The sequence below is a fragment of the Oryx dammah genome, unplaced genomic scaffold (genome assembly GCF_014754425.2).
Source record: "Oryx dammah isolate SB20612 unplaced genomic scaffold, SCBI_Odam_1.1 HiC_scaffold_28, whole genome shotgun sequence".
NCBI classification, from domain to species: domain Eukaryota; kingdom Metazoa; phylum Chordata; class Mammalia; order Artiodactyla; family Bovidae; genus Oryx; species Oryx dammah.
The window spans coordinates 32,595,095-32,622,663 of NW_024070212.1; the positions used below are offsets into that span (position 1 = coordinate 32,595,095).

At 52.3% G+C, this 27,569-nt stretch overlaps 2 protein-coding genes across 7 annotated transcripts; both read right to left on the reverse strand.

Moving 5' to 3' along the window:
* Positions 1–77: 77 nt before the first annotated feature.
* On the reverse strand, positions 78–9,201 carry ATXN7L2 (ataxin 7 like 2). Of its 6 annotated transcripts, none has more exons than XM_040232121.1 (12): positions 9,049–9,195; positions 7,090–7,155; positions 6,318–6,422; positions 5,690–5,900; positions 5,109–5,395; positions 4,392–4,474; positions 3,858–4,111; positions 2,838–3,036; positions 2,581–2,702; positions 1,300–2,095; positions 921–985; positions 78–291 (listed from the first exon to the last, which is right to left on the reverse strand). In XM_040232121.1, the coding sequence occupies exons 1-11, from the start codon at positions 9,173–9,175 to the stop codon at positions 929–931; spliced, it is 2,307 nt and encodes a 768-aa protein (XP_040088055.1). In that variant the 5' UTR covers positions 9,176–9,195; the 3' UTR covers positions 78–291; positions 921–928. The 6 variants fall into 6 exon arrangements, with proteins under 6 accessions (XP_040088055.1, XP_040088054.1, XP_040088057.1 ...); XM_040232120.1 differs by having other exon boundaries at positions 921–1,021; XM_040232123.1 differs by having other exon boundaries at positions 921–1,021; positions 5,109–5,299; positions 9,049–9,175.
* A 1,702-nt stretch (positions 9,202–10,903) lies between these two features.
* SYPL2 (synaptophysin like 2) lies at positions 10,904–25,826 on the reverse strand. Its single transcript, XM_040232133.1, has 6 exons — positions 25,539–25,826; positions 25,301–25,375; positions 17,858–17,982; positions 16,309–16,510; positions 15,188–15,379; positions 10,904–13,644 (listed from the first exon to the last, which is right to left on the reverse strand). Exons 1-6 carry the CDS (start codon positions 25,590–25,592, stop codon positions 13,498–13,500), a joined length of 795 nt encoding a protein of 264 aa, XP_040088067.1. The 5' UTR covers positions 25,593–25,826; the 3' UTR covers positions 10,904–13,497.
* Positions 25,827–27,569: the final 1,743 nt, after the last annotated feature.

The window sequence follows — 27,569 nt, forward strand, 5'->3', positions numbered from 1 at the left end:
TGGAGGCTGGCTGCCTATCAGGTCAGCCTCTTGGGGTGTAGCTGGGGACAGTAAGGACACTCATTTTATTACACTTCTTTCCTTCCTATGTTTCTGTTTTTATATTTTCTTAGCAGCAACAGAACAGGAAGACAGTCTTGAGGTATTTTAAAGAGGTTTTTTTTTTTTTCTTAAAAAAAATAATATAAAGTTATAAAAAGCGGCAGCAGCCTGGGGCCCGGATCTGGAGGGGAGGAGGTGCTGGCGGCTCCATTGCAGTGGGCAGGCACTTTCTCGTTAATGGGCTTTTGACTGCAAGAAGACAAGAGGCAAGAGACAGGGTCAGGCTAGGGGGTCTACCTGTGCTTCTATCTAGCGAACTATGTGGGCCATAAAAGCTAAGGTTCCATATCCTCCTACTGGTCTGTTGAGTAAAGCTAGGCACGGGGGAGGATAAATGCCTGCCCAGCAGAGGCAGTCTGGAGATCACCCATGCAAGCGGGGGACACAAACACACTCAAACCCTGGGCAACTGTCAACTTATTATTACTCTCATATGGGTGCCAAATGTGTTGGGATGCATCTGGTCAGTGCCTAAACCAGGAGGGCATCCCCCCTTCCCACCCAACTCATCCCTCCTGGCTAAGATCGTAAGTATAGCTCAGAGAATGCTACTCCAGGGCTCCCATCAGAAGAGACAAATAAATCTGGCTACTGGCTTTACTGGAAACCCTGGAGAGTTTGCCTGACGCCTGAAAACTTGGCAATGGATACATGTGCAAGGTGGGCAGTCATGCATATGGGGACCTTGGGTGGTGTCCCTGCCCTTTCAGGCCCTAATGCCCGGACACAAAACCAACGAACAAGACCAGCCCACCCACCCTGTGCCCAGCGTGTTAGGCCACAGCTCTGGGACCCCAGCTCAACCCCACTGCCCAAACCTTTCTTATCAGAGCTCATGGAGTCCAACTTCCTTTCCTTCAGGGAACAGAGGTAGCTCCAGTTCCTGGAGTGAGGGCCACAGCCAATTCAGAAAGTGGCCCTTTAATTAAAGCAAAAGTGGGGGAAGAGGGAGAGGCAGAGGCAACATCTCCTTAGCCCAAGAGAGAGGGCTGGGGACAGGGGAAGGCCCACCAAGCCAGAGCTGGGGTCACCTCTCCCTAGAGAAGATGGCCAGGAACTCTCAACTTCCCCAGTCTTCCCCTCCCTGCACAAATGTTTTACTTAGGCACCTCTTTCTGTCAGGTTCCTGCTGGGCACGCCAACCTCATCCATCCTGACCCTTCCCCGCCCCCGCTCTTCAGGGAGCCGGGCTGGTACCTGCAGTGTAGAACACTTCTCCTCAAAGGCCAGAGCCGGACCTGGCTTCTTGCGGCGCACAGAGCAGGCCGCGTCGGCAGGGGCACCGGCCTGGCAGTGCTTGGCCTTCACTGGCCGGCAGTAAGTGGCCAGGTTTTTCCGCTTCTTGGCTACCTCCTCCTCAGAGAGGCAGTTGGTTGGCAGGGCCTTGGCCGCGTGTCCAGCCACCCCCTGGCTGTCCAGCTGAGAGGCCTTGACTGGCGTGGGGGGCTGATGAGGGGAACCCCGACAATCCAGAGGCCCTGACCTCTTCACTCTTGGCCCCACCGTCCCATTAAGCCCCAGGCCCAGAGTGGGTTTAGTCTTGGCTGTGAGGCCCCGGCATCCAGAGGGCTTGCCTTTTCCAGTGGGCTCCAGGATGCAAGTCCGTTTGAAAGTGGTGGGGCCGGGCGATAACTTTCGCTTTCGAGAAGGAGCCTCCACCTCAAGCCTGTCCTTGCCTTTGGACGACTTGCTGGCCTTGGAAGGTGGGAGCTTGCTGAAGGATGGGGACGGCGTGTTGGCAGGCAGTGGTGAGGTGATGGCCTGGCTCCCGCCCGTGCACTCCGCCTGACTACAGGCGGCTGCCACGTTGGGGGAGCCTGCAGGGTAGCTGGGGACAAAGCTGTCCTTGGTCGGGGGCGTAGAGGCGGGGCAGGCGGGTCTGGGGGGTGGGCCTGGAAGGCGAGGGCTGCTGCCCGCAGGGGATGGACTCAGGGGAGCAGATGGGAGGGAGCTGACAAGGTGGGATGGAGGCTCAGCCGCCGGTGGGATCTTCCTGCGGCAAAAAGAGAGCCCCACTGTGATGCCAAGCAAGCCAGAGGGCATCCCCACCAATATACAGCAGCCTTTCCGCCCCCACGGAGAAATGGCCCAGAAACCCTGGCAGTGCTGCCATCTGCTGGGAGACGCTGGAACTGAGGAACATGAAGAAGGCCCAGGGACAGACAGAGATGGAACTAATACATAGATGCTTTAAGAATCTCACTGTAAATCTCAGGTTAGCCATCCCCTATCCCTACTTACCTAAAAGGTACTGGAAGTGACAGGTAAGTGTTAAGATCCACCCCTAGACGACCCATTCATGCCTGACCTTAGCCTAGCTCTAGGCCGCCAAGTTTCCCCACTTCCTCTTCATCCTACTTGGGGGTTTCCTGGCCAATAGCCAAGCCACGTCTCTAGGTATGTGTGAAGAATTAGGGCTTCTGAAGCCCACGAGTGCCTGGGACCCAGGGAGGGAAGTTCTGGGGCCGAGAGACTCACTTCCACATGTGGGAGCTGAGGTGCCGTTCCAGCATGGAGCTCAGGGCCGAGCAGAACCGGTCCAGCCGGCGGCTAAACACGTAGCATCCTGGACTCACCAGCCGGCTCCCAAAGGTGCAGAACTGGAGGCAGAAGGAAGGTACATGGTTACCAGTGCCTGAAATACAGGGAGAGTACCTTCACACAGAATCGGACCTCCTTCCCACACTCTGGGCCAGGAGGGCTGCCCCCTCACCCCCACCCCCCAGGGTCCTTACCGCCTGTGGCCGAGGGGGCCGGTTTGCATAATGGCAGTCAGTAGGGAGGTGGAGTTCATCAGATGTCCCCTCCTCCTCACTCTCCTCGCTGGAGGCCTGGGCCCCACCCCGGGGCAGGGGGAAGGGGAACAGGCCTGGATCCCCATCACCACCACAAGGGCCTTCATCATCCAACTCACTCTCAGAGGAAGCCCGGGACCTGGAAGGGCCAAAGGGGACGTGAGGGCAACATGACGGAACTGGGGCGGGGGCGGGGTGGGTTGTCCCTGAACCCGCCAAGCTCAAAAAGCCAGGGCAGACACCCTGTGGGCCATCAGACAAAGAGGAAGGGGGCCAGGGAGGGAGGGGACAACAGAGCTCACAGAGTTAAGGGCCGGAAAGATCAGGGGCCACAGCTCCCAAGGGATTCTCTCCCCAGCCCCTTCATTTCCCAGGCCCTGCCTCCTGAGGGGAAAATCTGCTCCAGATTCGCCTCCTCCAGAAAATCTTCTGAGTGTAACTGCACTCAGCTCAGGTCAACCCAGTCAATCTTCTCAACCCCTTTCTTGCACCACATATTCCTGTGAGCCTGTCTGTGAGCTGAGCCTGTGTTTCGTGTCTGCCCCTCGTGTTACAGGCAGAGATGGGTGTGTGTCTCCTTCGGCAAGGCAGGCTCTCCCCCGGGTCCAGCACAGCCTCTGCACACGAAGGGGCCAGTGAATAAATACACAGAAGGACTGCCTCACCCAGGACCCTGACCCTTCTGGCTCCCAAGTGACGACTTTTCACCTGGTGGGAGCAGCTGGGAGAGGGTTTTTATCCTGGGTGTTGGATCGCTACAGAGAGGCAGGGGTATTGCAGTATGCCAGCATAGCAGTGGGGGAATCACCTGCTTCCACACGACTGCCAGGGCTCCTCCCCCCACATCAGGGTGGAGTGAGCAGCATCTTCCAGGACAGCCCCCGGGCCTGTCTCCAGGGGTCCCTGACAGTTTGGGGCCAAGCGTCCCCAGGTCAGATGGGTGCTGGCTCCAGGACCTACCTGGGCAGTGCACAGTAGGGGTAGGTCGGCTTGGCACGAGCAGAGAAGGCGCCGCTGGGAGCAGCCGCTGCTGCCACAAGTTGGACTGAGGCGGGGGGCTCCTGGGAGGGGCGCTCTAGAGCTGCCTCCTTGCGCCCTGGGCTCTTCTCCTTGGGAGACTCCCCTTTGCGGGAGTTGGCCTTCAGCTCTGCCACCAGCACGTCAAAGTCCTTGGCTCGGCCCTGGACCTCCCGGCGCTGGTGTACCGAGTGGATCTAGGACACAGCAGGGTGGAGGGTGGGGAGAGGGTGCGAGCTGAGCAAGGGAAGGGGCAGCAGTGTGCTCCGGCTTAGGCAAGCAGAGAGATTGGGGGGATCTGGGAGCCACCCCCCTGCCTGCTGTCCCTACCTTGGGCCCACTGGGGCAGCCCCTTCTCCCCATCCCTGGTCTGGGCTTAATCCCTATCCCTTGAGTTGGACCTTGGATAAGATCGCACTTCCTCTCCCTTCCCAGGGCCCAGGTTCTCCCTCACCAGGCAGAGGGAGTAGAGCTTACCTTGCAAGTGAGAAGGCGGGTACAGATCTTTTTCGTCTCTGGATTTATTACCCCACACTGCCTGTTGAGGTCGCACTCCTTCCCTGTGGGGAAAGCAGGTCCCATGAACCCCACAGCCACTTAGAGGAGGCCCAGGGGAAGGTCTGGCATCTTCATGCCAAAGGCCTGGGAAGAGCTGGGCCTAAGGCAGGAAAGCCTCTGGCTCTCAAGTCTGCGGCTGTAGCCTTCCAGACAAACTCCTCTGGGCATCAGCAGCTCTCTGCTGAGTATAAGAACCATCCCGTCCCCATTACCAGCCCAAGAATCCTTTGGGGGGCTCCAAGCCCCCAAAAGAGCAACATATACCAAGAAAGAGGAGCAGCCACAGGCATCTGGAATGCCAGGGAAACCAGCTATGGGAGGTTTCTGGTGCCCTGGATCTAGGTGAGAAAAAAGATAAAGGTCCATAGCCCAGTGTGAGGAACAGTACCTTCACCTACTTGGGCACAGGCTCCCATAGCCTTAATCAGGACAGCTGGACTGAAGAGAATCTTCCAAGAGAGTAAGCAGGTCAAGTGAGTGCCCACTTCAAGGGATGACCAGGGGTCCCTGTACCCCAGCAATCTGTGATGGCCAAGCCCCCTCTTCACTGACCCCCTCTCCATCAGACCCAAGGACAAAGCTGTCCAAAGGAGTCCCCACTCTACCTTCCTGACCCCCAAGACCATGACTACTCACGAGCCATCTTCCGGTGGGTTTTAGGGGGCAGCTTGGCCCCACCAGGCTCCTTTTCAGAAGGGCTGCCTTCAGTCCGGTGACTGGGGCCCTCGCTAGGGGCTATCTCGATGCTCTCTCTGCCAGGAAGTTCTTTAGAAGGGGATGCCATGGGATTTTTTCCAGGGGAGTCCTTGGTGAGGCCACCTGGCTGGCTGAGGAAAGCAGAGGGCGGGGCCACCCTGATTCCATGTCCATCGGGCTTCGGAAGACTGGACATCTTCTCCAGATTCACCACAGGCACGAAAAGGCTATACGTGGAGAGACGGTGTGGGCTGGGAGGTAGGGAGGCTGGGTCTGGGCCCCGGATTCTAGCCCAGGACCATCTCCTTTCCCAGAATTTGGGTGGGCTCCTGCAGGGGTGCAGAACTCAGGACAAGGGAATCCCATATTCCCTGAAGCCAGCGGAAGGGAGCTGCAGAGAGAGCTGGCTCCCTCCCACCACGAGCAGTGCCCGTCGCCCCATGGCTGCTTCCACTTGTGTCAACCCCTCCTTGGGCTATGTGATCAGGGTTTGCTTCAGGGAGTCTCCAGCCTTTCCTTACCAGAGGTTGTCCTTCTGGGTCTTCTCAGGAGGCTGGTGGCCACGGCTGCGAGACCCCTGGCCCTTCTCCCTGGAGGAGGTTTTGGTAGAACCTGGGGCCCTACAAGCAGGGCCCTGCCCATTCACTACATGACATTTCTGAGAGCTGGCAGGGGCTGGAGGTGGAGGTGGGGCCCGGGTGTAGAGCTTGCTGAGGGGCCCATGTCTTCTTTCTGTCGCAGGAGATGGAGAGAGCAATCGAGGTGAGTGCTGTTAACTGCCTCCTGCCCCATCCTCCTAACCCTGCTCACAGATTTATGATAGAGAATCTACAGTTTCCGAATGTTAGGTTTTAGATTTGCCTCCTTCCCCTTTGAATCTGCACCTTCAAGACTGAAAATTCTAGGACTCTGCTTCCTGAACCTCTTAGCTCTTCCCAGATGCTAGAAACTTTCCTCCACCAGATGCTAGAAGTTTGCTTAAACAATAATCCCAACCAACCACAATGTCTGAAGCTCCACCCCACCCCACCTTCCTATTCACAAAGCCTCCCTCCATTACCCATGTGACCTCCCAACTAGCCCTGTCCTCCGAGTTCCAAGTTCCATCTTCCCCTGTTCCCTCTATCTCCTCCCTAGGGCTCCCCTCACCGCAGTGCTTCTGGAAAGCTTGAGGCTTCACCACTTGGCTGCAATGGTTACATACAACCAAATAGAAGTCGTCATGGGCAGGGCAGTGCCCGAAGATGGACATGTCTGCAACGACAGAAGCCCTTATCACTGGGGCTGGGGATACCAGGGTTTCCCGGTAAGATCAGAAAACAGACCCACCCACCACTCAGATGACACTTCCCCTCCCAGCTGATATAACAGGCTTTATGATGGATGCTTCCAGAGTTCAATCTAACCAATCCCTAAGAATGCAAGCTTTCAGGTGCTGCTGCTGCTAAGTCGCTTCACTTGTGTTCGACTGTGTGTGACCCTGTAGATGGCAGCCCACCAGGCTCCCCTGTCCCTGGGATTCTCCAGGCAAGAACACTGGAGCGGGTTGCCATTTCCTTCTCCAATGCATGGAAGTGAAAAGTGAAAGTGAAGTCACTCAATCGTGTCTGACTCTTAGGAACCCCATGGACTGCAGCCCACCAGGCTCCTCCGTCCATGGGATTTTCCAGGCAAGAGTACTGGAGTGGGGTGCCATTGCCTTCTCCGAGGCTTTCAGGTGAGAGAGCACCAAACCTCAATGATTAGGATCTCCCTCAGTAAGTCACAGGAGCCAGAGGAAGAGGCTGACTCAGACCTATCAAAGTGAGAATGCCCAGACTGGCTGCTTCACCGGCTGCAGCCACCTCCTGGGTGGTGGTGGAAGAAGGAAAAGTGGTCCTGTCTGCCCTGGGCCCCAGCCCTAATGTGTGCCGACTCCCACCTTCTTTAATGAGGGTCATGGCATCCAACTTCTTCGGGTTTTTGTTACTCTCCTCCAACTCAGTCCCTGAAGGAGAAACACAGCTCAGAAGGACCACTCCCATCCCAGACACCCATCTCCAACCCGACCAGGTGCTGTGGCCAAGCAGGAGGAAGCCTCTGCCTCTTGACAAGCACCTGGTCCTTAGGACCACCCAGAGAACCAGTCAGTGAATCTTTCTCAAGTGGTCATTCTTTCTTCACTTGCTACCTCTGGAATAAGCTGGCTTCATCAGGAGGATCCTTTCGTATGGCTCCTTTACTCCAAGGTGCAGTTCAGGATCCCATCGCAGACTAGTTGGGTGACTGTGGGTACTTGTCTCTTTTCTGGGCCTGCTTCCCCATGTAAATGGGGAACAGTCCTTCACTTATTTTACTACAGATCCCTGAGGCCCTTCTTGAGATTTCTCAGATGTGTTCTTTCTGCTTTTCTGTGGCATCCCAAACAGATACTCTCCCAGGTTCCCAACCTTAATTTTGTTTCACTTGGGTTGCCATGGCATTGTGAAAGTTACACCCAGTTGCTCAGGTCCTGCACTGACAGGATGGCCGTAGAGCAGAGAAACTACTATCTTGGGGCCCTTCAGCGTCTTCAAAGTCCCCTCGGTCAGCTACACAAACCCTCTTCCTCTTAAGGGGGTTTGGGCAAGGGTTGCCCTTGTACCTCAGTTTCTAGGTTGATGACAAAAACATCTTAGCTATGCAAAGCAGCTCTTTCCCCATCCCCCTACCTTACTGCTCTTCCCTCCCTCCTCTACGCCCCCTCCCTGTCCCTTGGGAAAAAAAAAATCAATTCTGAGTCACCAAACCTGTCTGATTCCGTTTCCGGTTCTCAATGCACCCAGACCCTGACAATGGCCCCATCCTTGCCCACCCAGCATGGGGCAGTTCTAGGGTGGCCTGAGGTTCCCACTTAGGTCTGCTTCTGACACCTACTAACAGACTTGCGCCTTTCTAGAATGAGAATACTGACAGTCTTATATAATCTCCAGATGTGGAGGGGGGGTGGGTTAGGTATGCAGGAGACAAGGGGCAGCCCCCACTCTGAAGTCCGTTAAAATGCAGTGATGGACAGAACTGAGCTGGGAGTTGGATGTCTCAGAGGAGAACAAGTGTCATCAGAGACGGCTCCATGCGGTCTCCTCCTCCACCTCTTCTCACTTGCAAACTTCTTCAGGGGCGTGATGCCTGCTGTCACCCCAAAGGCCACGAGGCCAGATGCCCCCTGGGGCCCAGGAGACAAAGATCAGGAAAGGGGCTGTCAGTCCGCTCCACCAAAAGCACTCAGGGGCCTAGAGAAGGTGGGTGTCAGGGGAGAGAGCCCGGGAGGTAGGGCAAGAGGCCCGGGAAAGGACGGGGGGTTGGAGGCATGGATGGATGGACAGAAGGAGGGAGGAAGGGAGGATGGATAGATGGATGGACCGATGAACTAATGCGGACGAGGCGGGGGTCCAGTGGCACTGCAGTCGACAGGCAAACGCCGAAAAGGAGCAGAAGGTGTGGGGCAGAAGGCGACGGAACAAGGGGGGTTGGGAGGGGGGCACAGAAGTGGGGTGCGTGGGAAACACGTGGAGAGGACTGTTGCGGATGGGGAAAGCCCGAGGCAGGTGCAGGAGGGGCGGAAGCTGGAGGACAGCAGGCAAGAAGAAACATAAAGGAAAACAGATGTAGGGGCAGGTTATTGGGCGACGGCAGAGACAGAGGTGGGCAGGGTGGGCTGCTGCCGGAGAGCCGGCGCTAGGACCCGGAGGCGCGAAGGTTGCGGAGAAGGCGGGCACTAGGACCCGGCGGGTCCTTTGTTTGGGGGGCCGGGGAGCCGGACGGCGGCTCCCGTCGGCAGCTCCCCTCTGCTGGCGGGGGCCCGGAGGGGGGGAGGGGAGACAGGGATGGGGTCTTTAGACTCTAGGGGAGCTTCACTCACCGTCGGCCGCGGGCAGATCGGCCCGCTCCACCCACGAGCTCCAGCTCTGTCCCGCGAAGTCATCGAGACTCGGCACCCGCCGCTCCAGAGCGGCCATTGCTGCCGCCGCGCGTTCACGCACCGCCATCACCGCCGCGGACGCGCGCCCGCCCCGGCGCCGCCGCCGCGCGGCCCCCTCCCCTCATCCCTGCCGCGGGCACGCCTCCCCTCTCCCTCCCACCTTTCCAGCTCTCTTGCGCAAGTGCATCACTGTTCGTCTGGCTCTCAGTGTCTCGCCCACATAGCCTTCTGGGAAATGTAGTCAGCTAGGTGGTGCTGTTGCCTACTGAACTTGCCGCGAGAGCCCCTCCAAAATGCATGACTGCGGGGGTAGAAAGAGACCAAAGCCTCAGGACCTCCTCTCCTAAGCCTTGTGAACACATTCTTTCTGCTACCAGCCCCTCTCTTAAACTCACTGCACACAGACCCCAGTTCCAAACCTCTCCGCCCAAGATGCCCCTTTAAGCCGTGCCTCCGCCAGCTGACTGGCTCCCCTTCCCGGGCTGGCGGCCACGAGCGACTTCGCTTCCCTGTAGATCGAATAGGGTAGGTGCAGGGAGGTGGGCGCTGTGAATCAGAAGGGCAAAGGGAGGGGGTCTGTAGGATGTGCTGAAGGACACAGGGGTTGGAGTGGGGGAGGATCCTCAACTCTGGTGTTGTGCCTTTGTGGGAAACCCACGCTGCCCTGATGCAGAGCAGAGGGTTGGAGTAGCGTTTTCTGGATTTGGTAGGTCCTAGCTGAGCTGACCAAGATCACCTGTCAGGATGACAGAAGGCTATCTGTGAGCCAGAGCCAGCCCCCGAACAGGGGTAGCCCCGAGGCTGCTGGTGTTTGCAGCATCTCTGCTGATCCGTCTCTCCTCTTCAGATAACTGCGATCGATGATCGATACCCTGTATCGCCTCTTCCCAAACCCTGGTTGGACCCTGACTTCATCCATCACTTTGGCTTCTTTTTCTAACGAATATTTTCTGTGCTGGCAGGGCTGCTACCAGAGCTTCGTCATAGGGTGATTTCTCATCAGATCTGTTATTTTCCTTGCTAAGGCCTAGAAAATATTGATACCTTAATCACCCACATCTTTCTCCTCAGCTGATAACGTTCTTTCTCACCGTCATACACTCAACAGACAAAAGCCTGTCCCCTACCCCATCACATCGGAAAAGAGATACTAATTATCTTTTCCCTTACACCTCACCCCGTATTCATTCTTTCATCTCAGGGAAAACCAAACTGGAGGCAAATAAGTCAAGGTCTGACTTCAAGACCTCTGAGCATCTTCTCACTTTCACCCAAGGAATGTTAAAGTACTTCAAGGATGATCTCTGATGGTAGAGCTTCTTAATCTGAAAACCATAGATGATTCCTAGGAGGTTGGTGAACCTGGTGACATTGAGTGTAATATTTTGCCCAAGTGTATTTTTCAAGGGAATATAAATGAACCCTGTGACTATCTGTCAGAAGGGGCATAGAGGTGCAAGTTTGTAAGGTTGAGAGGGCAACGCATAAGGCCCTCAACTCCTGACAGAAAGCTAGATTAGGTCACAAATGGTAGGAGAGCATATGGAAACAGCATTATGGAAGCCACTATCTCCTGCCTTTGGAGTTTGCTCTAAATTTATTAATGAGTCTCAGTTATTTTGGACTGAGGAGATGTCACCAGGCTGAGGTCTGCCAGGAACAACTCAGCCTTCAGACCCTTATCACTGGGAGTGCAGAGTGGAGAGGAGTAGAATGATGTTTTGGTTGAAAATGCTGATATTTGTCCAAGAACTTAAAGCAAGGGAAGGAGGAAAAAAAAAATCCCCATAAGGGCTACATTCTTGGCTCCTTCATGCCAAATGCTTGAAGCACTGTTTATTCATATGTATAATGACAAGCACCAGAAAACAACATGCAACATTCTCCCCCCACCCCTGATCTGCAATCCCAGAAGAAGGACATCTACGACCATGATAGTGGAGGGAATTCGTGTTCAGAAAAGGTCCAAGGTGGGCATCCTGGCAGGGTCAGAATTTACTAGGGCAAAGGCAAGTGCCCCGCCAACTGGCCTCCTCCTAGCAGCTGGAGAAACCAGACACCTTCTCCTACCTCAGGCCCCACTAGGCAAAGTGGTGATGCCAGCCCTGGTTGGAGGGAACATGAGTCCTCTGAGGACAGTCCAGCCCTCTGAAGGTAATGAGGTGAAGCAGCCTTTCCTTTTAGGATGGGCATGAAGAGAGAGGCCATAGCCTAGATCAAGGCTCTTCTGGCTGAGAACAAGCCAGCCACTTAAGAGGATAAAAGAGCCTTCTTGGCCTAAGGGAGAGTTCTGGGCTAGGAGTCCTTGGCAGGAGTGTATACCTACCCACCCCCTTTCCCTAGCTGAAGGGCCAATTAGTAACTTAGGCCCCCCAAATGAGAACACTTTATCCATCACATTTCAGATGAATTATAAATACGTACACAGAATGAAACATAGTTCCAGTAGAAGCTGCGCACAGACCCTCACAGGGGCCAGCCTGAAAAAACATGAAGGAACCCCTTTGTTCTCTGTGGCTCTGGAGCTGCAGGCAAAGCTGTCCCACCTTGTCCTTGAGTAATCACGGGGACAGCTCAGGACAGAGAGAGGTTCAGACTTAGAAACACCCTCATCCCCATCTCCCAGCTTCCCTCCTCAAATCCTTTCCCCGAGAGCTAAAAAAACCAAAATACCTAGTTTTTCACTGAAGGACTCTGGGGCATTTGAAGATATAAATCTCACACTCCCCTATCAAGCGGGGAAACTCTGACCCAAAAGATTGGCCCGAAGTCAAAGGTCCTGCCACCCAGGTTCCCCAGTAATGCACACGTTACTGTGGAGGGTGCTGAGGAAGGCGAGAAGGTTGGAGGGGTTGACTCAGTCCTGAGGAGGAACCGGCACAGGACACATCCACCTTTGGGATGACAAATGGGCTAACTGGCACTGGTTTGGAAAATGGCTGGATTCTGCCTTCATCATTCTTCCCTGGGCAGCTCTATGACCAGGGCAGGCTGACATGTTTTGAGTGGCATGGGAGGCAGGTGGCCCTTATCCAGTTAGCAGTGACTCTTGGGCCCTGGGGTCCAGAGAGGGACTGAAGGAGGTGTCAGGAAGAGGAGACACACCAAGGACAAATATGGAACTGGGTCCCGAAGTGAAGAAGCACCAATAGCATCGGCCTGCCCTGGACTGAGGTGGGGGTGCGGGCTGGGGGGATAGAGCTTGGAAAAAATGAGACAGAGGAGGAATGGAGGACAAAGTGAGAGGGCATATTCTTTCATAAAGGTGAGAAGGGGAAGTGTGAACCAGCGTCCAGAGAAGGAGCAGGGAGGAGAAAAAAAAGGAGAAGAGAGTGAAGGGGAAGTGGGCCCATCCATCCATGTCCTAGGGCTCTGGGGCAGCTTAGACTCATGATGGTCCTTTTTCCTCCTTCCAACACCCCTAGCTGGCCCCACAAGAATGAAAGGAAGGCCTGAACAGACTCCGAAAGGGACCTTGAATGCTTCAGATCTAAGAGGCTGGGGAAGGGGGCTGGACAGAGAGGCAGGAGGTGGGGAGGGCTGAAACAGAGAGCCTCCTCGCTCCCTCATCTTGTGTCCCAAGTGTAAGACAAGCCCAAGAAGGAGGACAGGGAGAAAGGTAGAGAATTTCTAGGGCAAGTAGGAGTTCAGAGTGTTGGTGGAAAGTGCCCCAGCAGGGAGGGGTGGGAGAACTAAGGGAACAGAGAAAACTGATTCCCCAGCAAGTTTCCTGGCTACTGTTTCTTAAAGTTGCAATTCAGTTGCAACTGGGACCCTCTGGAAGGCTGCTTTCTAGGCAAGTCAGCCTCCTGGGTTCAAACATGATGGACTCTGTGGGCAAACAGGGGCCAGAGGAGGGAGTGGGGAACATACTGAGCTCAGACTGATGTCAGGTCAGTGCAGACATGGCCTTGATGACAGCCACTGAAAAGAGGTCACTAAACCACTGGTGGGCCCTCCATGCAAGAGAGCAGGGAGAAGGCTGCCAACCAATTTTCCCTCCCCCCAATTTTATTGAAGCTGGACAGATCGATAGATGTGGCAGCAAGGAACCAGTCTCAGGTCTCCTGACCCCAGCCCTTGCCTGCAGCAGAGGCTGGTTCTCAGAGGCTGTGAGGGTACGTGTAAGACCCCAAGGAAGATGCCTGTGTCCAGGCAGTAGACAAAAAGCACTGAGCTCCTGCCATCTGGGACTCCAGGAAGAGGAGGGATAGGAAGGCACTGGGAGGGCTGCCCAGGTTTCCGACAGCTGGTGCCTGCCCATCAGTGAAGACGTCTCAAAGCCCAGAATGATGGGGGAGGGAAGTTGGAGGAGAAGGAAGAGGGAGGTCCTGGAAGCCGGAGGTGGTTGAAGAGGTGCTGTCCTGTTCGGGAGTAGCTGGGGCCTGCTTACTGCTTCTCCACCGCTCCCTGCTCAGCTGCGCTCTCCGGACTGGCGCCCTGACCCTGGTCCTGGCCCTGCCCATGCCACGGGGTCTCCTTGAACACAAACCAACAGTTCCCGGCCCACAGGAAGAAGTTGATAAAGCCGAAGAGCTGCAAAGACATGGTGGGGGGAGGAAGGTCGTGAGAATAGGAAGGAAGGCATTGTGGGAACAGGGAGGGGGGATTCCTGCATGAGGTTGGGGGAGGGAGGCATAGAGGGTTAGAAAGCCTGAAAGACAGAGGACTGGCTGTAGAAGCATGGTGTAGGGCCATCACCCATTAAGGAGCTCTCTGATGAAGGTTATCTAACTCTGTCTGCAGCATGCACCCAAATTGTGGCTTGGTTGCTGGAAGAATGTGATTCCTGGAGTGGAGTACCATGCAAAGCAGAGCAAAGAGCAAGGGCTCTCATGGTGCCTCGCCCAGCATCCTTGGGGCCTCCTGGGGTGGGCGGGGCCAGAGCTGTCCAAGGTGCTCCTTTCCTAGGGCAGCCACCCAGCTGGCTCTATCCAAATATTTATTCAAAATACTTAAAAAGCTATCAGCAGGAAGTATTTAGGGGAGGTGTATGGATGTCTGCAATTAACTTTGAAATGCATTAACAATAAGATGGATTGATAGATGAACAGAGGCAGATAGATATGTGATAAAGCAAGTCTAGTAAAATATTAATGGTACAGTCTAGTTGATTAGTGTGTGGGTGTTCATTGTAAAAATTCTTTCAACTTCACTGTATGTGAACCTTTTTACAGTACAGTCTTTGGGGGGGGGAGTGGTGGGGAGGTGGAACCTATCATCAAAATTCCAGCAAGGTCTAGAAAGCTCCCTGGTGTACCAGCCATTAAACCTTTCAGTTACTGGGCCTTAGGGATGTTTTGACCATTTTCAGGGAGAGATTTCCCTAAGTAAAAGTCTCTCAGTTGTGTCCGACTCTGCAACCCCATGGACTATACAGTCCATGGAATTCTCCAGGCCAGAATACTGGAGTAGGTAGCCTTTCCCTTCTCCAGGGGATCTTTCCAACCCAGGGTTCGAACCCAGGTCTCTATCTGGGGATGTTTAAGCCAAAGCTTTCCAGGGCAGGGCTGAAGTGGCTGGGATGACAGGGGTACATTTGCAAAACTCGAGGCCTCAGCTATTTACCAACTGATATAGAGATATTTTGATGTTCTAACAACTAAGGTGGCCAATACATGCATACCAGCTGGACCCACCACTGCCCAAAACTCTTTTCCAGCCTGGAGCTCCTTCTCATGCACTCTGGGTCAGCTCCCAGCTTTGAGCCCCACCACAGCCCTAGGCGCCTTCTTCATGCACTTCTGTGCGTGCACACACACACACATAAAGAGACAGGAGGAGTGGGAGGTGGTCACAGCAAGCATGCCAGGAGGTGGGGAGAACAGAGGGAAATGGGAGGCAGAGGGCAGGAGGGGGAAGAAACGGGAGGTTGAGTGGCCCTTCCCAAATGTCCCTTGGGGTCAGCCAGAGGTCAGCAGCCAGCGTGAAGCAGAGGGGATGTGCTGGCTGCAGGTGCTGGGGATACCAGCTGTGAGGACACCCTCCGTGTTCTTCTCAGCCCTTACTGCTGTGACTGGCCTGGGCATTAGGGACAGTGCTGCCTCCCCCAGACCCCATCAGTGGCCACAACTCTCACCACGGAGATGTTGGCCAGTCCCATGGAGGGTGTGGCCCCGGCACTGCACACCGCTTCCTCTCCATGGCACACAGACATGGCGGCAGTCAGGCTGGATGGCCGTGTGGCCCCCTTGACATCAGTCAGGCCCTTGCCCCAGGCAGCTGCAGCTACCAGCCAAAAAAAGGTGAAGGAGACAGTCACACAGAAGTCCTGGGAGGAGCAGAGGGACAGGAAATACAGTCAGAAAGGACTCCATGATTCTGCACTTCTTTTCCTCTTGCCCTAATCCACTGTGATCCTGGGGTCCCAAGACAGCTGCCTCTTCCCACTCTACCCAACAGCTGGAGGCTCAGGGAGCCTAGATCATTCTGGGGAATCTGCCATCAAGAGAATCCTGCCAGCCAGGGCTCCCTTGCCCATGCCCTCAGAACTGAGGTCAGGGAACAAGTCATCTATTGGTCAGTGTCATCCCCAAACCCAAGCAGCCTAAATGTACCATGCTCCCCTGCCCCAGCCTTTGCTTTGATCACCATTGCTCAGTTACACCTGGTGGCAGAGTTAGGGCAGGCTGCAGGAGATAAGTGGGGATCCCCTAAGGCACCCTTTCCACCTTGCATGCCTAGGATAAGAAGAAAGCAAAGGGGAAATAGCATTAATAATAGCTGGCACTTATGGAGGCTAACTATATACTATATATTTTTATACCAGATATTTTATCCTTCCAAAACAGTGAGATAGTTATTGTTATCTTTCCATTTTCTAGTCGAGGAAACTGACATTTAAAGAGGTTAAATAACTTGTCAAGAGCATATGGCTAGTAAGGGACAGTGCTGGGGTTTGAACCCAAGCAAATTTGACTCTAGAGCCTGCTTCTTGAAGCTGTTGTGCCTCCTGTGAGCAGAGCGAGTGATGGGAAGTCGGTAGACACAGAGCCTTGCGACGTGGGCCTTCTACAGGCCCAAGGAACTGGCAGCCCCAGCACCCAAAGGGACCAACAGCAAAGAGCTGGCAGGGAGATTGAGGATGTTCACCTGCAAGGGTCAGGGACCCAGGAAAGCTGCCATGCTTGTCCTCAGCCAGGACGTACACCTCCTCAGTATCTCCTCCCCACCCCATCCCTCCTGGCTGTGCCCACTCACCACCAGTGGGAAGCGCCTATTTTCCGTATAGAGTTTGTGGAAACGCAGGTAGATGACAAGCGCAGCTATGGTGTAGAAGAAGGAAAAGATGCCCAGGGTCACGAAGAACTCGGCGGGGGCAGAGAAGTCTCCCATGAGGTGCATGGTCTTGGAGGTGGATTCATCATCACAGAGGGGCATCTCATACTGGACCCGGTTCAACCTGCAGGTGGCATGAAGCCAACCTTGAGCTCAGGGCGATCCTCTCCCTGTGCAAGCAGCAGGCCCTCCCTGCCCCAGAGGTAGTCCTGCTCCAGTTCTCGCCCAAGGACTCTTGCAGAGCCAAGAGAGGGGCATGTAGGGAGGAAAGTTTATGGAGGGAACCTTGGAGTCAAGACAGGAATTTCCCTGGAATTCTGGCCAAAGTCTACCTCCCGCTCGGCCACCACCCCACATTCGTCCACGCTGTCCAGACACAGTGACCCTGTATTCCCAAGTATCTCCAGGACCCTTTAGGTCATAACCACAATATATATAGTTCATCTATTTCTGTCAGCCAAACTATCAGGGGAATCAGCTTCATTCTGCCCCTGGGAAAGCACTGTGCCCAAGTTAAGATTGGAATTACCAGTTCTCAAAATTTAAGTCCCCTAGTGAGACCACATTAGACCAAATCAAGAAAGGAGAACAAACACACTATTATGTGCAAGAGACAGCTGATCTAACTTGGATGCTGCTACTAGAAATTTCTGAAGAGGTGAGCCCTGTCCCTATTCCCCTCTGAACACTTGGGCTCCCCTTCTCTAAGCTCCTAGATACCCAGGAAAGAGTATTCCCTTCTACCTCCTGGTCAAGGTGTGCCTCCTCATATTCTGGTGGTACAGGTGAGTGTCCCCCTTCACCTCTTTAGGATCTGAGTACTGACAAGCTTCCTTACCTTCAAGGCAGGGAGGAGGCTGTGGAGGGTAGAAGAGACTTGCCCAACTAGCCCAGACTCCTATAAGTCTCCACCCCACACAGTGGGGTTCTTTCTGTAGGAGTGTCATTACTTGCTATTGGTTATTCATGGACTGGAACATTATTAAAACAAGAGTTTATCTGAGTTTCCCTTATATTTTTCTCTGGCTGCTGCTGCTGCTGCTAAGTCGTTTCAGTCGTGTCCGACTCTGTGCAGCCCCATAGATGGCAGCCCACCAGGCTTCTCTGTCCCTGGGATTCTCCAGGCAAGAACACTGGAGTGGGTTGCCATTTCCTTCTCCAATGCATGAAATTGAAAAGTGAAAGTGAAGTCGCTCAGTCGTGTCCAACTCATAGCAGCCCCACAGACTGCAGCCTACCAGCCTCCTCCATCCATGGGATTTTCCAGGCAAGAGTACTGGAGTGGGGTGCCATTGCCTTCTCCTGTCTGAAATTCCTAAAGGGCAGGAAGGTTCTGTGCCTTGTAATTCTATCTGAAACTGGAGTGGCACACAACAAAAGGTCTTTAGGTTTCTGGAGGAGGAGGAGACCACGCAGGTCCTGCCAATCCAATGAGAGAGGATGTGCTGGGTCAGAATCAGCTCATGCTCACCTGAAGGGATAGCCGAATGAAACAATGATGGCGCTCACATCCTTGGCTTCGTTGTTGCAGCGAACCGTTGCTCCTGTCTCCCCGCTGTAGGAACCGCAGGACCCGAAGGCGAAAATAGCAAAGAGCTGAGGGATAGTGAAGCCCGTTTGAGAGTCAGAAGGTCTCAGCTGGCCAAGATCTATCCCTCTGAACCACCCTCTCACCCCTAGCAGGTGCAGATATGGGATGGGGCCAAGTGAAAGTGAAAATGAAAGTCGCTCAGTCATGTCTGACTCTTTGTGACCCCACAGACTATAGTCCACTAGGCTCCTCTGTCCATGGAATCTCCAGGCAAGAATGCTGGAGTGGGTAGCCATTCCCAGGAGTCCCTTTAATCAAGTCCCTTCTGGCCAGGGACCCATGGCTTCTGTTGGTCTCCCAGCCTCAGGGTGCTCTGTTCACTGCACAGGATGCTGGACCAAATAGCCAAATGCATAGGGTTGACTTTGACTGGTACCTGGGAGGGAAATGAAGAGGGAGAAATGGGCAGTTTCTAGGTCTCCCCACTGGATGTGACATTGGAGACCACAGATAGCCTCCATAAGATGACGACTAACACAAAGCAATTTAGGCTTTGGAAACTTCTATCTCAAAGGTGCACTTGAATTTCCTCCCCAAGGGAGAGGCATCCTAGAAATTCCCCTGTGCCAACCGAGATCAGGCATGCATGGAATTCTTTCCATTTCTCCTCTGAAGGCATCATTCACTCTTGTCATTACCTTCTTGCTAACTTACAGTAACTTCGTGCCTCAGTGGAGATATAGCTGGAGGGGACCACTTCTGCCAAGCCTTCAGAGGGGCAAAGGGGGCAGGGGCCGGGCTGCTGTCCCATGGTACCACCAGCTAACTTCTCTTCCCCTAAAGGCACCTTTCCTTCAGCAACAGTGCTGGCTGGGTTGATGCCGTCAGTCCTGGCTCAAACCCAGAGAAAAGTATCCTCCACTTGCCTTATCAGCCTTTGCTATTTCCCCAGTGGTGTTTCACTTTATAATCTGTTGATGCTGCCATTTCTCGGTGTTGAGAACCAAAGGCATTTCAGATTACTTGAATTGTTTTCCTCTTCACCTCTCATCATGTTACTAAACCTCCTATCCTTTTTTTTTTTTTTAAGAGAACCAGAAGACATTTAATTTACAGTAAGGAGGAGACATTAGCTTGGTGATTCAGTAAAATAAGCATCAAAAAGTTAAGTTAAACCTCCTATCTGGAGTGAAATGGAATTTCCTCATCCTACAATTTTCTAATTTCTTCCTGGGGACACACACTTTGGTTAGAAAAGGAGGTGAGAAATTGGAATTTCTTATTCTCCCACATCATCTGTTGAAGCCCCATTTCCTGTGTTCTTACCATTGGCTTGTGCATGATATAATCCTTTGTGTTAAGCAGTGAGCTTATTCTGTTAATTGTTCACTTTTTGTATGTTTCTTGGTGATTCAGTATCTCAGACATGAATTACCTAGAAGACAGCTAATTCACGTCCCAACCCTGCATCCAGAGTTGATAGAATAGAGTTGTGTGCATGGTATCTTGCTAATGCTCGATAGTGTTGTGGAAGGAAAAGAGACCTGGGTTAGGAGTCTGGAAATCTGGGTCCTAGTCCTGGTCCTGTCACTAATGAGCCAGCAACTTCTAACAAGCCATTCTGTTCTCTGCATCTCAGTTTCCTCATCTGTAAAACGAGAGGTTTGGAGCAGGCCATCCCAAGGCCTTTTCCAGCTCTGTGGTTCTCTCACTCTGAGGATAGCTCTCTCCATGTGCTCTTGGCTAGGTTTGCCAGCAGCTGCACTCTGGCCCTGGGTGGTGTCTGGTGCCACTGCCCCACCTTGCATTGCCTGGCCTGGCAGATCTTCTCCGGGCTGGAGCCACTGACCCCTCTCTAAAGGTCATGTGGGTACCTCTCTGTTTCTAGGAGGTTTAATTCGAACAAACAAGAATTGTCTCCATCTTAACACTCCTCCAGGAAAGGAGATAGTGTAATCTCTCTCTAGTGCCTGAATATTCCTGATCTGACTTAAACTACAGAGGCCACAGTGGAACCCTGTTTGCTCATCTTCTTGACAGAACTGGAGAGAAGTCACTCAGAACCTCTGCCTCATTACCTTTACATACTCCAGGTTGCCTCCCTGGCATAACCGTGGCACTCCTCTAGCTCATCCTCATAAGGATTCTCTAATCTTTTGTCAGCTCTGTGGTTCTCTGAGTGCTCATGGAAGTATCTTTGTTCCTCTTAGCTTCTGGTGTCCAGAACTGGACACCATTAGGACGTACCATTCTAGGAAGGGCAGACAGTTGGATATATTTTTACTGTTGGCAGTTAGTGAGTGGCTCTATATAGGTCCCCCCTAAAAGTTGGTACTTCTCACCTAGGGCAATGAACAGTTAGTTATGGAGCTTCTGTTTTACCAGCACTCTCTTGACTGACACTCCTGACCAGCTACAGAAAGATGTCATTTATTGAGCATCTACTATGTCCCAGGCATTGTTCTAGGTGATATGACTTATTAGTGAACAAAAGAGAAAAACAAAATCTCTGTCTTCATGGAGCTTGTATCCTAGAGCTTCACTATCCACTATGGTAGCAATTAGCCAAATGTGGCTATTTACATTTAAATTAATTAAAAGTAAATAACATTTAAGATTCAGTGGCTCGGTCACACTATCCACATTTCAAGTGCTCACTAGCCACATGTGACTAACAGGTTCCATACTGAACCACACAGATTATAGAACTTTTCCATCATTGCAGAAAGTTCTGCTATGTCCAGAAGATAGGCTTGAGGTTCTAAAAATCCTGAACCCTGCTTTATGATTCCTCCATGGGCAAAATATACCCATAGTAACTTTAGTATTAACTGTATTCTCTTCTGTTCTGATTCTTTGAAAGTCAGGAGTCTCTAAACAACTTACATAATTTTATTAACCAGAATATATGGTTAAATCAGAACAACACAGTCAGAAGGTGTCAGATAACAGATGACAGTTTGCTATTAAGTGAACGGACAGTGGAATCTCCGGGAAATCTCTCAAGTTCACAGAACAGCAGAGCAAAAAGGATCTCAGAGATTATCAAGCGCAACAGTTTCATTTCATAGAGGTGGAAACTGAAGTCCCAAAAGATTAGGTGACTTTCCCAAGGTCACATTTAGCCAATGTGAGAGCCAGACTTAGAATTCACAACTCCTGATTGCTGGTTCACTGCTCTTTCTATGTCATTCATTCATTAATCAACAGTTATCAAGCATCTACTTTGTGCCAGATGCTGCAGAATCCAAGATGAATGAGACCAGTATCTGCTCTCAAGAGTTTGCATCCAGAAAGGAGTCATGCTCAAATAAAAGCCAAAACATAACTCAGGATCACAGAATTATTTAGGCTGAAAAAAGAGATCTCCTCTCTGTGCAGGGAGGGTTGCAAAGAGGGAGGAAGTAGCTGTGCACCTTGGGATGCAGGATCAGAGAAAGATGCTTTCCCAGCTCCTTCCACCTTTCTGCACCAGATATGCCTTTTTCCTGAACTGTGTCAGGGGACTGAGCCACAGGGAAGAGTGCAGAAGGCCAGTAATCACCCCTGTTACTAGGCACCAAGCTGGTCATAAAGAACAGAAGCCAAGGAAAGATGGAGACCCTGAGACAAGGGGCATCTCCAGGGCTCTGACACCAACTAGCCTTCCTCCTCATGGACCTGCATTGCTGGGAACAGCAGTGGCCATACTATCCTCCTCCTCCTCCTCTTCCTCCTTCTTTTCCTCTTCCTCCTGCCTCTGCATCTCTTTTGGAAAGATGTAAGAATAACCTTGCTAGTTTAAGGATGAGGCTTCACTTTGGCGCTGACTTGCTTTTCGGTGATAACCTTTGTCAGTCCTGAGAACACTAACATTTCCACTTAGTGCAGAGCACAAGGAAGACAAGTTCTCCCCCAAAGCCTATTCCCACAATCATCTCATTGGTTGTTACAGACTGTGATGGTGTGCTTTTGAATTCTCCATATTTATTGAAATATCTTATTTTCACTACCAAGACCCCAGAGCCAAATAAGTGACTTTGGTACCTCAAAGGTGAATTACTGATCAAGGGCATGCCCAATTAAAAATAATATGACATTATTGGAACAGCGGGCTTCCCTTGTAAGAATCCACTTGCAATGCAGGAGACCTCGGTTCGATGCCTGGGTTGGGAAGATCCCCTGGAGAAGGGAAAGGTTACCTACTCCAGTATTCTGGCCTAGAGAATTCCATGGACTATACCCATGGGGTTGCCAAGAGTTGGACACGACTGAGCGACTTTCACTTTCATTGGAACAGTGACTGAATAATCCAAGTGATTCATACCTTACCCTCAGAGTGGGATAAAGGAGAGAGGGAGGATAAGGAGGAAGATAAGAAGAAGGGTAAGGAGGAAAAGGGGGCAACAGAGGATGAGATGGTTGGATGGCATCACCAATTCAATGGACATGAGTTTGAGCAAACTCCAGGAGATGGTGAAGGACAGGGAAGCCTGGCTTGCTACGGTCTATGGGATCACAAAGAGTTGGACACAACTTAGCAAATGAACAAGAACAGAGTAGGGATTTGGCAGTAACATCTAAATGATCTTACCAAAGGACAGGTCTAGCTGACAGTCTGCATAAGGGGGAAAGTTAGGGAGAATGAGAGGTTTGGGAACCAACATTTCCTGAATACCTCTTGGATTGCCAGGCTCACCATGGTCTTCTCAGATGCTCCAATGCTTTACAGATATTACTTTCTGTAATCTTTCCAGAGAGCTCATGAGATGTATCCTACCCTCATTTACAGATAAGAAACTGAGACCCACGAAGATTTCATCACTTATCCAAGCTTCCATAGCTAGAAAGCTGAGAAAAACTAGTTCCCCAATAATTGGTATATGCCCATGTTCTTTGCCTAGCTTAGTGTAGACTCAGTGAGACCCCAGAACTGAAATTGAGGTGAGATTAGTTCATGTTAAAATTTTAAAAAGATACACTAATAGAAGAATAACATTACTTTATCTCACCAGGATTCCAGTAAAAGCTTTGCATTTTTGGTAATAGTGACAAACACAACAGAGCTTTCAGTTATCATTACAGTAACTGCAAGCTTTGTGTGTGGTGTTTTTTTTCCCCTCGAGACAGGAGCATTTGATCCCTCCAAGCAGGAAATATGCAAAAAGTCCCAAATGATATTTTCACTGTCATTTTGGTGCTGGTTCCTGGGGCCAGTTCCTATGTTCACCTGGAGAGACTCAGGGCAAGTGAAACTCACTTTGGATTCAGGTTACCAGGATGGCAGTAAAAGCAAAGCGTATCTCTTTATGAGGCTACCCTGTGAATGAAAGCTGAGTTCAGAGCCTAGCCACGGACTCCTGGATTGAGTATTATGAGAGAAAAGCATAACTTCCTCTCTAAGAAACTGAGGATCTTAAAAGTCAAACAGGTTTTAACTCTTAGGGATCAGAGCTGACTGTGGACGGGACCAGGCATTGCTTTGTGCAGCCTTACAGAAATGTTATGGGTATTGGCTAGGGGTGGGTTGGGAAAAGGACCGAAAGGCTGAAGAAAGAAGCCTTTCAGAATCCCCCCCATGGAGGATGATTCCGTGGTCTAATAACCTCATTGTTTTCCTCATCCCTTGATAGTCTTTCTCAAATTTCCCTTAGATTCAATTGTCTAGTTTAACGATAAAACCATACTATTTTATTTCCGGTTCTGCTCCTCTGGATTGCTCATAATGGCTTTCCAGCTCTGGAAAGCAGACACCTGGAGCCTTAAGATCACTCTTCCATGGACCCCTCAGATACTCAAGGGGTGCGTCAGAGCAGGGAAGTGAGGAGAGGTGAAAGAGCTCAGTCAGCAGTCATTCCAAATGCTCTTGAGGCAGTATGAAGAGTGGAAAGTCCCCACTAGGTCCCAGAGTTTGCACTCGGGGAGCTCCCCAGGCTGGCCTGTAGCCCCAGTCAGGGTCTCAGATATCAGAAGATAACCCCAAACGCACTATTGCTCCTGAATTTCAGATCTGATGATTCTCATCCAAAGGATGATTTACGAATCAGTGACACAGTGTTAACTCCTGTCTCCAGAGAGTTAAAAGCCCTTTAGAACTCAATCCTCCTCAGTATTAATGGTAACTTATTCCCCAGCTGAATTTTGTGCTGAAAGCACATTAATTAAGTTATTCACACACCATTTGGTGCGCGGATTGTCTAACAAATCTCTTCTGTGATAGTGCACTAAATGCTCCCGACAGGTCTTCATAATTTGAAAGAGTGACTGCACCTGTCCAGGTTCCTAATTTATACACTGGGAAGGACAGAGAACATGCTAAGGTCTCAAAGTACCAGTCAGGCAGGAGAAGATGGTGTTTCCCCTATACCACTACAGGGAAACTGAGGCCCTGGGCAAATGATTTCTTCAAGGTCACAGAATAAGTCTAATCAAGGGTAATGTTCTAGCATGCCAACCCATTTAGAGCAGAAAGGGACCCTAGGGACCGTCTGATCAACATTTGATTAATATTGGAAACTGAAGCCCAAAGAAGAGATTTTTGCCAAGGTCGGGTAGGTAGAAAAGGCAGGTCCAGGTCTGCAACCTAAGGCCCCAGCTTTCCAGCTCAATGTTCTATCTTAGTCTGCTGCTGCCACTGCTGCTAAGTCGCTTCAGTCGTGTCCGACTCTGTGCGACCCCATAGACGGCAGCCCACCAGGCTCCGCCGTCCCTGGGATTCTCCAGGCAAGAGTACTGGAGTGGGTTGCCATTGCCTTCTCCATGTCTTAGTCTGCAAGGCACGTTTGGCTGACTTCTATTGTCTTATTTTTCTTTTCTTTATTTCATCCCAGAGCCATGAAATCCATTCATTCATTCACGCTCTTGCTCCCGCAGTTACAGCAACGCAGATTACTCTAGTGATCCCAACAGAGCAGGCCTGCCAGCCAGGACCCTGTCCCTTGAGTCCACCTCCAGGATCAGTCGGGCCCTGGCAGGTCTGGGGACAGGATGGTACCCGTCGCCTGCCTCCTTCCCTCCTCTGCCCTCCGCAGCTTTCCTCGTCCCCCTTGTCCTCCTCGCCCCTCCCGCCACCCGGGAGTGGTATGTGCAGGATCAGAGTTCTGGAAAGGTTACACCCGGGTCCTCTCGCCCGGGTGAAATGTGAGCGCCCTGGGCAAAAGCTCCTTGCACATAGAAGGACTGAATCGGGCCTCCGCATGCCTCGCTCCTCACCCTCCTGCCACCAAGCGCTGGACAAGCAACCCCAGGCCGCCCCTCCCCCGCCCACCTGTCGCCGCCCCCCACCCTTCCGCCCGGCCAGCCGCAGCACCTCGCCACACCACCCCCCAACTCCGGCCACATTGCTTAGGGTCAGCGTCACAGCCCAGGCTCCCGAAATAGCCCTCGGCTGGGGTTGCGACTCACCCACTGGAGAACTTTGATGAAGCCCAGCGGCTCCTCCAGCCGCCGCCAGCGCAGCCCCACGAGCAGGCGGTCCACCTGCAGAGACACAGCCCGCCCGGGGTCAGGGCGGTGGGACCAGGGAGGGCGCTGCCCTCTTTCTCCCACTCACATGCGGGAGAAGGGGCGGAATAAGGGTCGGCCCGACACCCCGGTAGAGGAGGAGAGACGAGAGGGAGCCTCAGGGGCGTGAGGGGAGTACCTGCTGGCGCGGCGACTTGTCCGCGGTGCGGCTGGAGCTCTCCGTCGAGGACATGCTGGCGCAGCGGGGCCGGGGCGCGGCGCGGGGGCTGCGGGGGCTGCGGGGACTGTGGTGGGGCTGAGGGCTGCTGACCCGCGGCGCGGGAAGCGGGCGGTACCGGAGCTGGAGCGGCCGTCGGCCGCCCGGGATCCAGGCTGGCTGGGTGGGTCGCGGGGGGCGCTGCTGCTCGCGCTCTCCGAGGCCGCGGCCGCCGCTCTGCCCGGCCGGCTGCAGAAAGCCCCCGAGTCCAATTCAAACTTCTGTCAAACTCACGAACCAACTTGGCAGCCGAGTCACGTGGCGCCCGCTCTCAAGTCCTCCTCCCGCCCCCTTAGCTCCCGGGTCCCTGCCCGCGGGACGCCTTAAAGGGACCTGTGGCCTCTGCGGGCAGTTCGGCCGCGAGGGGGCTCCGGTTCTTTGCCAGAACCTCCAGGGGTCAGCGAGACACCGCGGCCACCCCGACCCACAACCCAAGTGGGGAACTGGCCCGGCGCGCTGGCAGTCACCGGCTCCCAAGTTTATCTCTCCCAACTTTCCTGGATTTGGAGCTACTCAGTGCCTTTCTTCTTCCTTAACATGTAGAACCTAAAGCATTCTCATCAAAGCATTTTATCAGTACTGAAATAAAGTTCTAAAACTTCTGGTTAGCAAGCTGCTTTCTCCCAAAATCTTCAAAGCCAGAACTGACGAAAAGGGCAATAGAAGATACTCAATTTTTGCTGTCTAGTTAGGCGTTGCCGTCTATGGGGTCGCACAGAGTCGGAAAAGACTGAAGCGACTTAGCAGCAGCAGTAGGCGTTGCTTTAATTTTTTTAACAGCAAAAACCATTCTTACCTTAGTGATTTAAAAGTTATGGATCACTGAAAAGTTTAAAATAGCCACTGCCATTTAAATGAGAGTGAAAAATAGTCTTTGAGGAATGGAAGGGGCTCAGAAGATGTACTTTGTGTTGAAAATTTGACGTTGTTACTTAGGATCTACCACAAATCGGTCCCTAATTTTCAAATTGGGTTCTGCACGAGCCGGAATGAGGAATGATGCATATTACACGTTCGGTTCACAGGAGTGTAAATGTTAAGTACTGAGAGGTTAAGTGATTTGTCCAAAGTCATTGAGCAAGCCAGTGGGGATGGGGGTGGGGCATAGTCAAAGAAACTGCCTTCACCTTCTAAAAACTGGCTGTAAGTGTGTAACCATCGCCTGAGTATCATTCCTGGAAGTCCCTTCTGGTACTTCAGAATGACTTTTGAGGGAACATTTAGCTATTATTAATGCGATTTGTCCCCTAAGTAAGTGCCTTCCAAGCTTGGAGGTGGTCAGTGAGGCGGGTCAAGTCACCTGGGCTTGAAGGGAATTTCTCCAGTGGACTTCCATGCAAATCTAGGCTAAGCAAGGAACTGCTGAGTCCCCAATCCATGAGTGCCTACATGCTCAGTTGTGACACTCTGTGGCCCTATGGACTGTAGCCCACCAGGCTCTTCTGTCCATGGGGTATCTCAGGCAAGAATACTGGAGTGGGTTGCCATTTCCTTCTCCAGGGGGTCTTGCAGACCCAGGGATTGAACCTGTATCTCTTGCATCTCCTGCACTAGCAGGTAGATTCTTCACCACAGTGCCACCTGGGAAGCCCTCCCCTCCACCAATCCAGTTGTTAATAAATTATCCTGCAGTCTCAGAGATTCCTTTTCTATGGAATAGGGATAATAATTTCTGTCCTTATTTCATAAAGTGATCAGCAGCTTAAGTGGTATAAGGTATGGAAATACCCACACTACACACATGAAATAATACACTCATTAGCGATGTCAACAACAATATGCATGTGGAATACAATGCAATCAGAGAAGAGTCAGAGTAACACAGCAAAAATCCACATACCCACCAATCAGCCTTGTGAAATTTTAACGCTCTTCTTCATTTGTCTCAAATCTATTCTTTAAAAACAAAAGTAAAATTGCATGTAAAATTGAACCCCTGGGTGTACCCTCATA

What these genes read in the sequence shown, in the direction of transcription:
- ATXN7L2 (XM_040232120.1), bottom strand. Translation starts at nt 9,175, where the DNA reads ATGGCGGTGCGTGAACGCGCGGCGGCAGCAATGGCCGCTCTGGAGCGG. An exon ending in CGATCTGCCCGCGGCCGACG is followed by an intron (nt 7,156 to 9,048) that starts GTGAGTGAAGCT and finishes TTTCTCCTTCAG; the next exon opens with GGACTGAGTTGGAGGAGAGT. An exon ending in CATGACCCTCATTAAAGAAG is followed by an intron (nt 6,423 to 7,089) that starts GTGGGAGTCGGC and finishes CTGTCGTTGCAG; the next exon opens with ACATGTCCATCTTCGGGCAC.
- SYPL2 (XM_040232133.1), bottom strand. Translation starts at nt 25,592, where the DNA reads ATGTCCTCGACGGAGAGCTCCAGCCGCACCGCGGACAAGTCGCCGCGC. An exon ending in ACAAGTCGCCGCGCCAGCAG is followed by an intron (nt 25,376 to 25,538) that starts GTACTCCCCTCA and finishes GTGTCTCTGCAG; the next exon opens with GTGGACCGCCTGCTCGTGGG. An exon ending in TCATCAAAGTTCTCCAGTGG is followed by an intron (nt 17,983 to 25,300) that starts GTGAGTCGCAAC and finishes ACTATCCCTCAG; the next exon opens with CTCTTTGCTATTTTCGCCTT.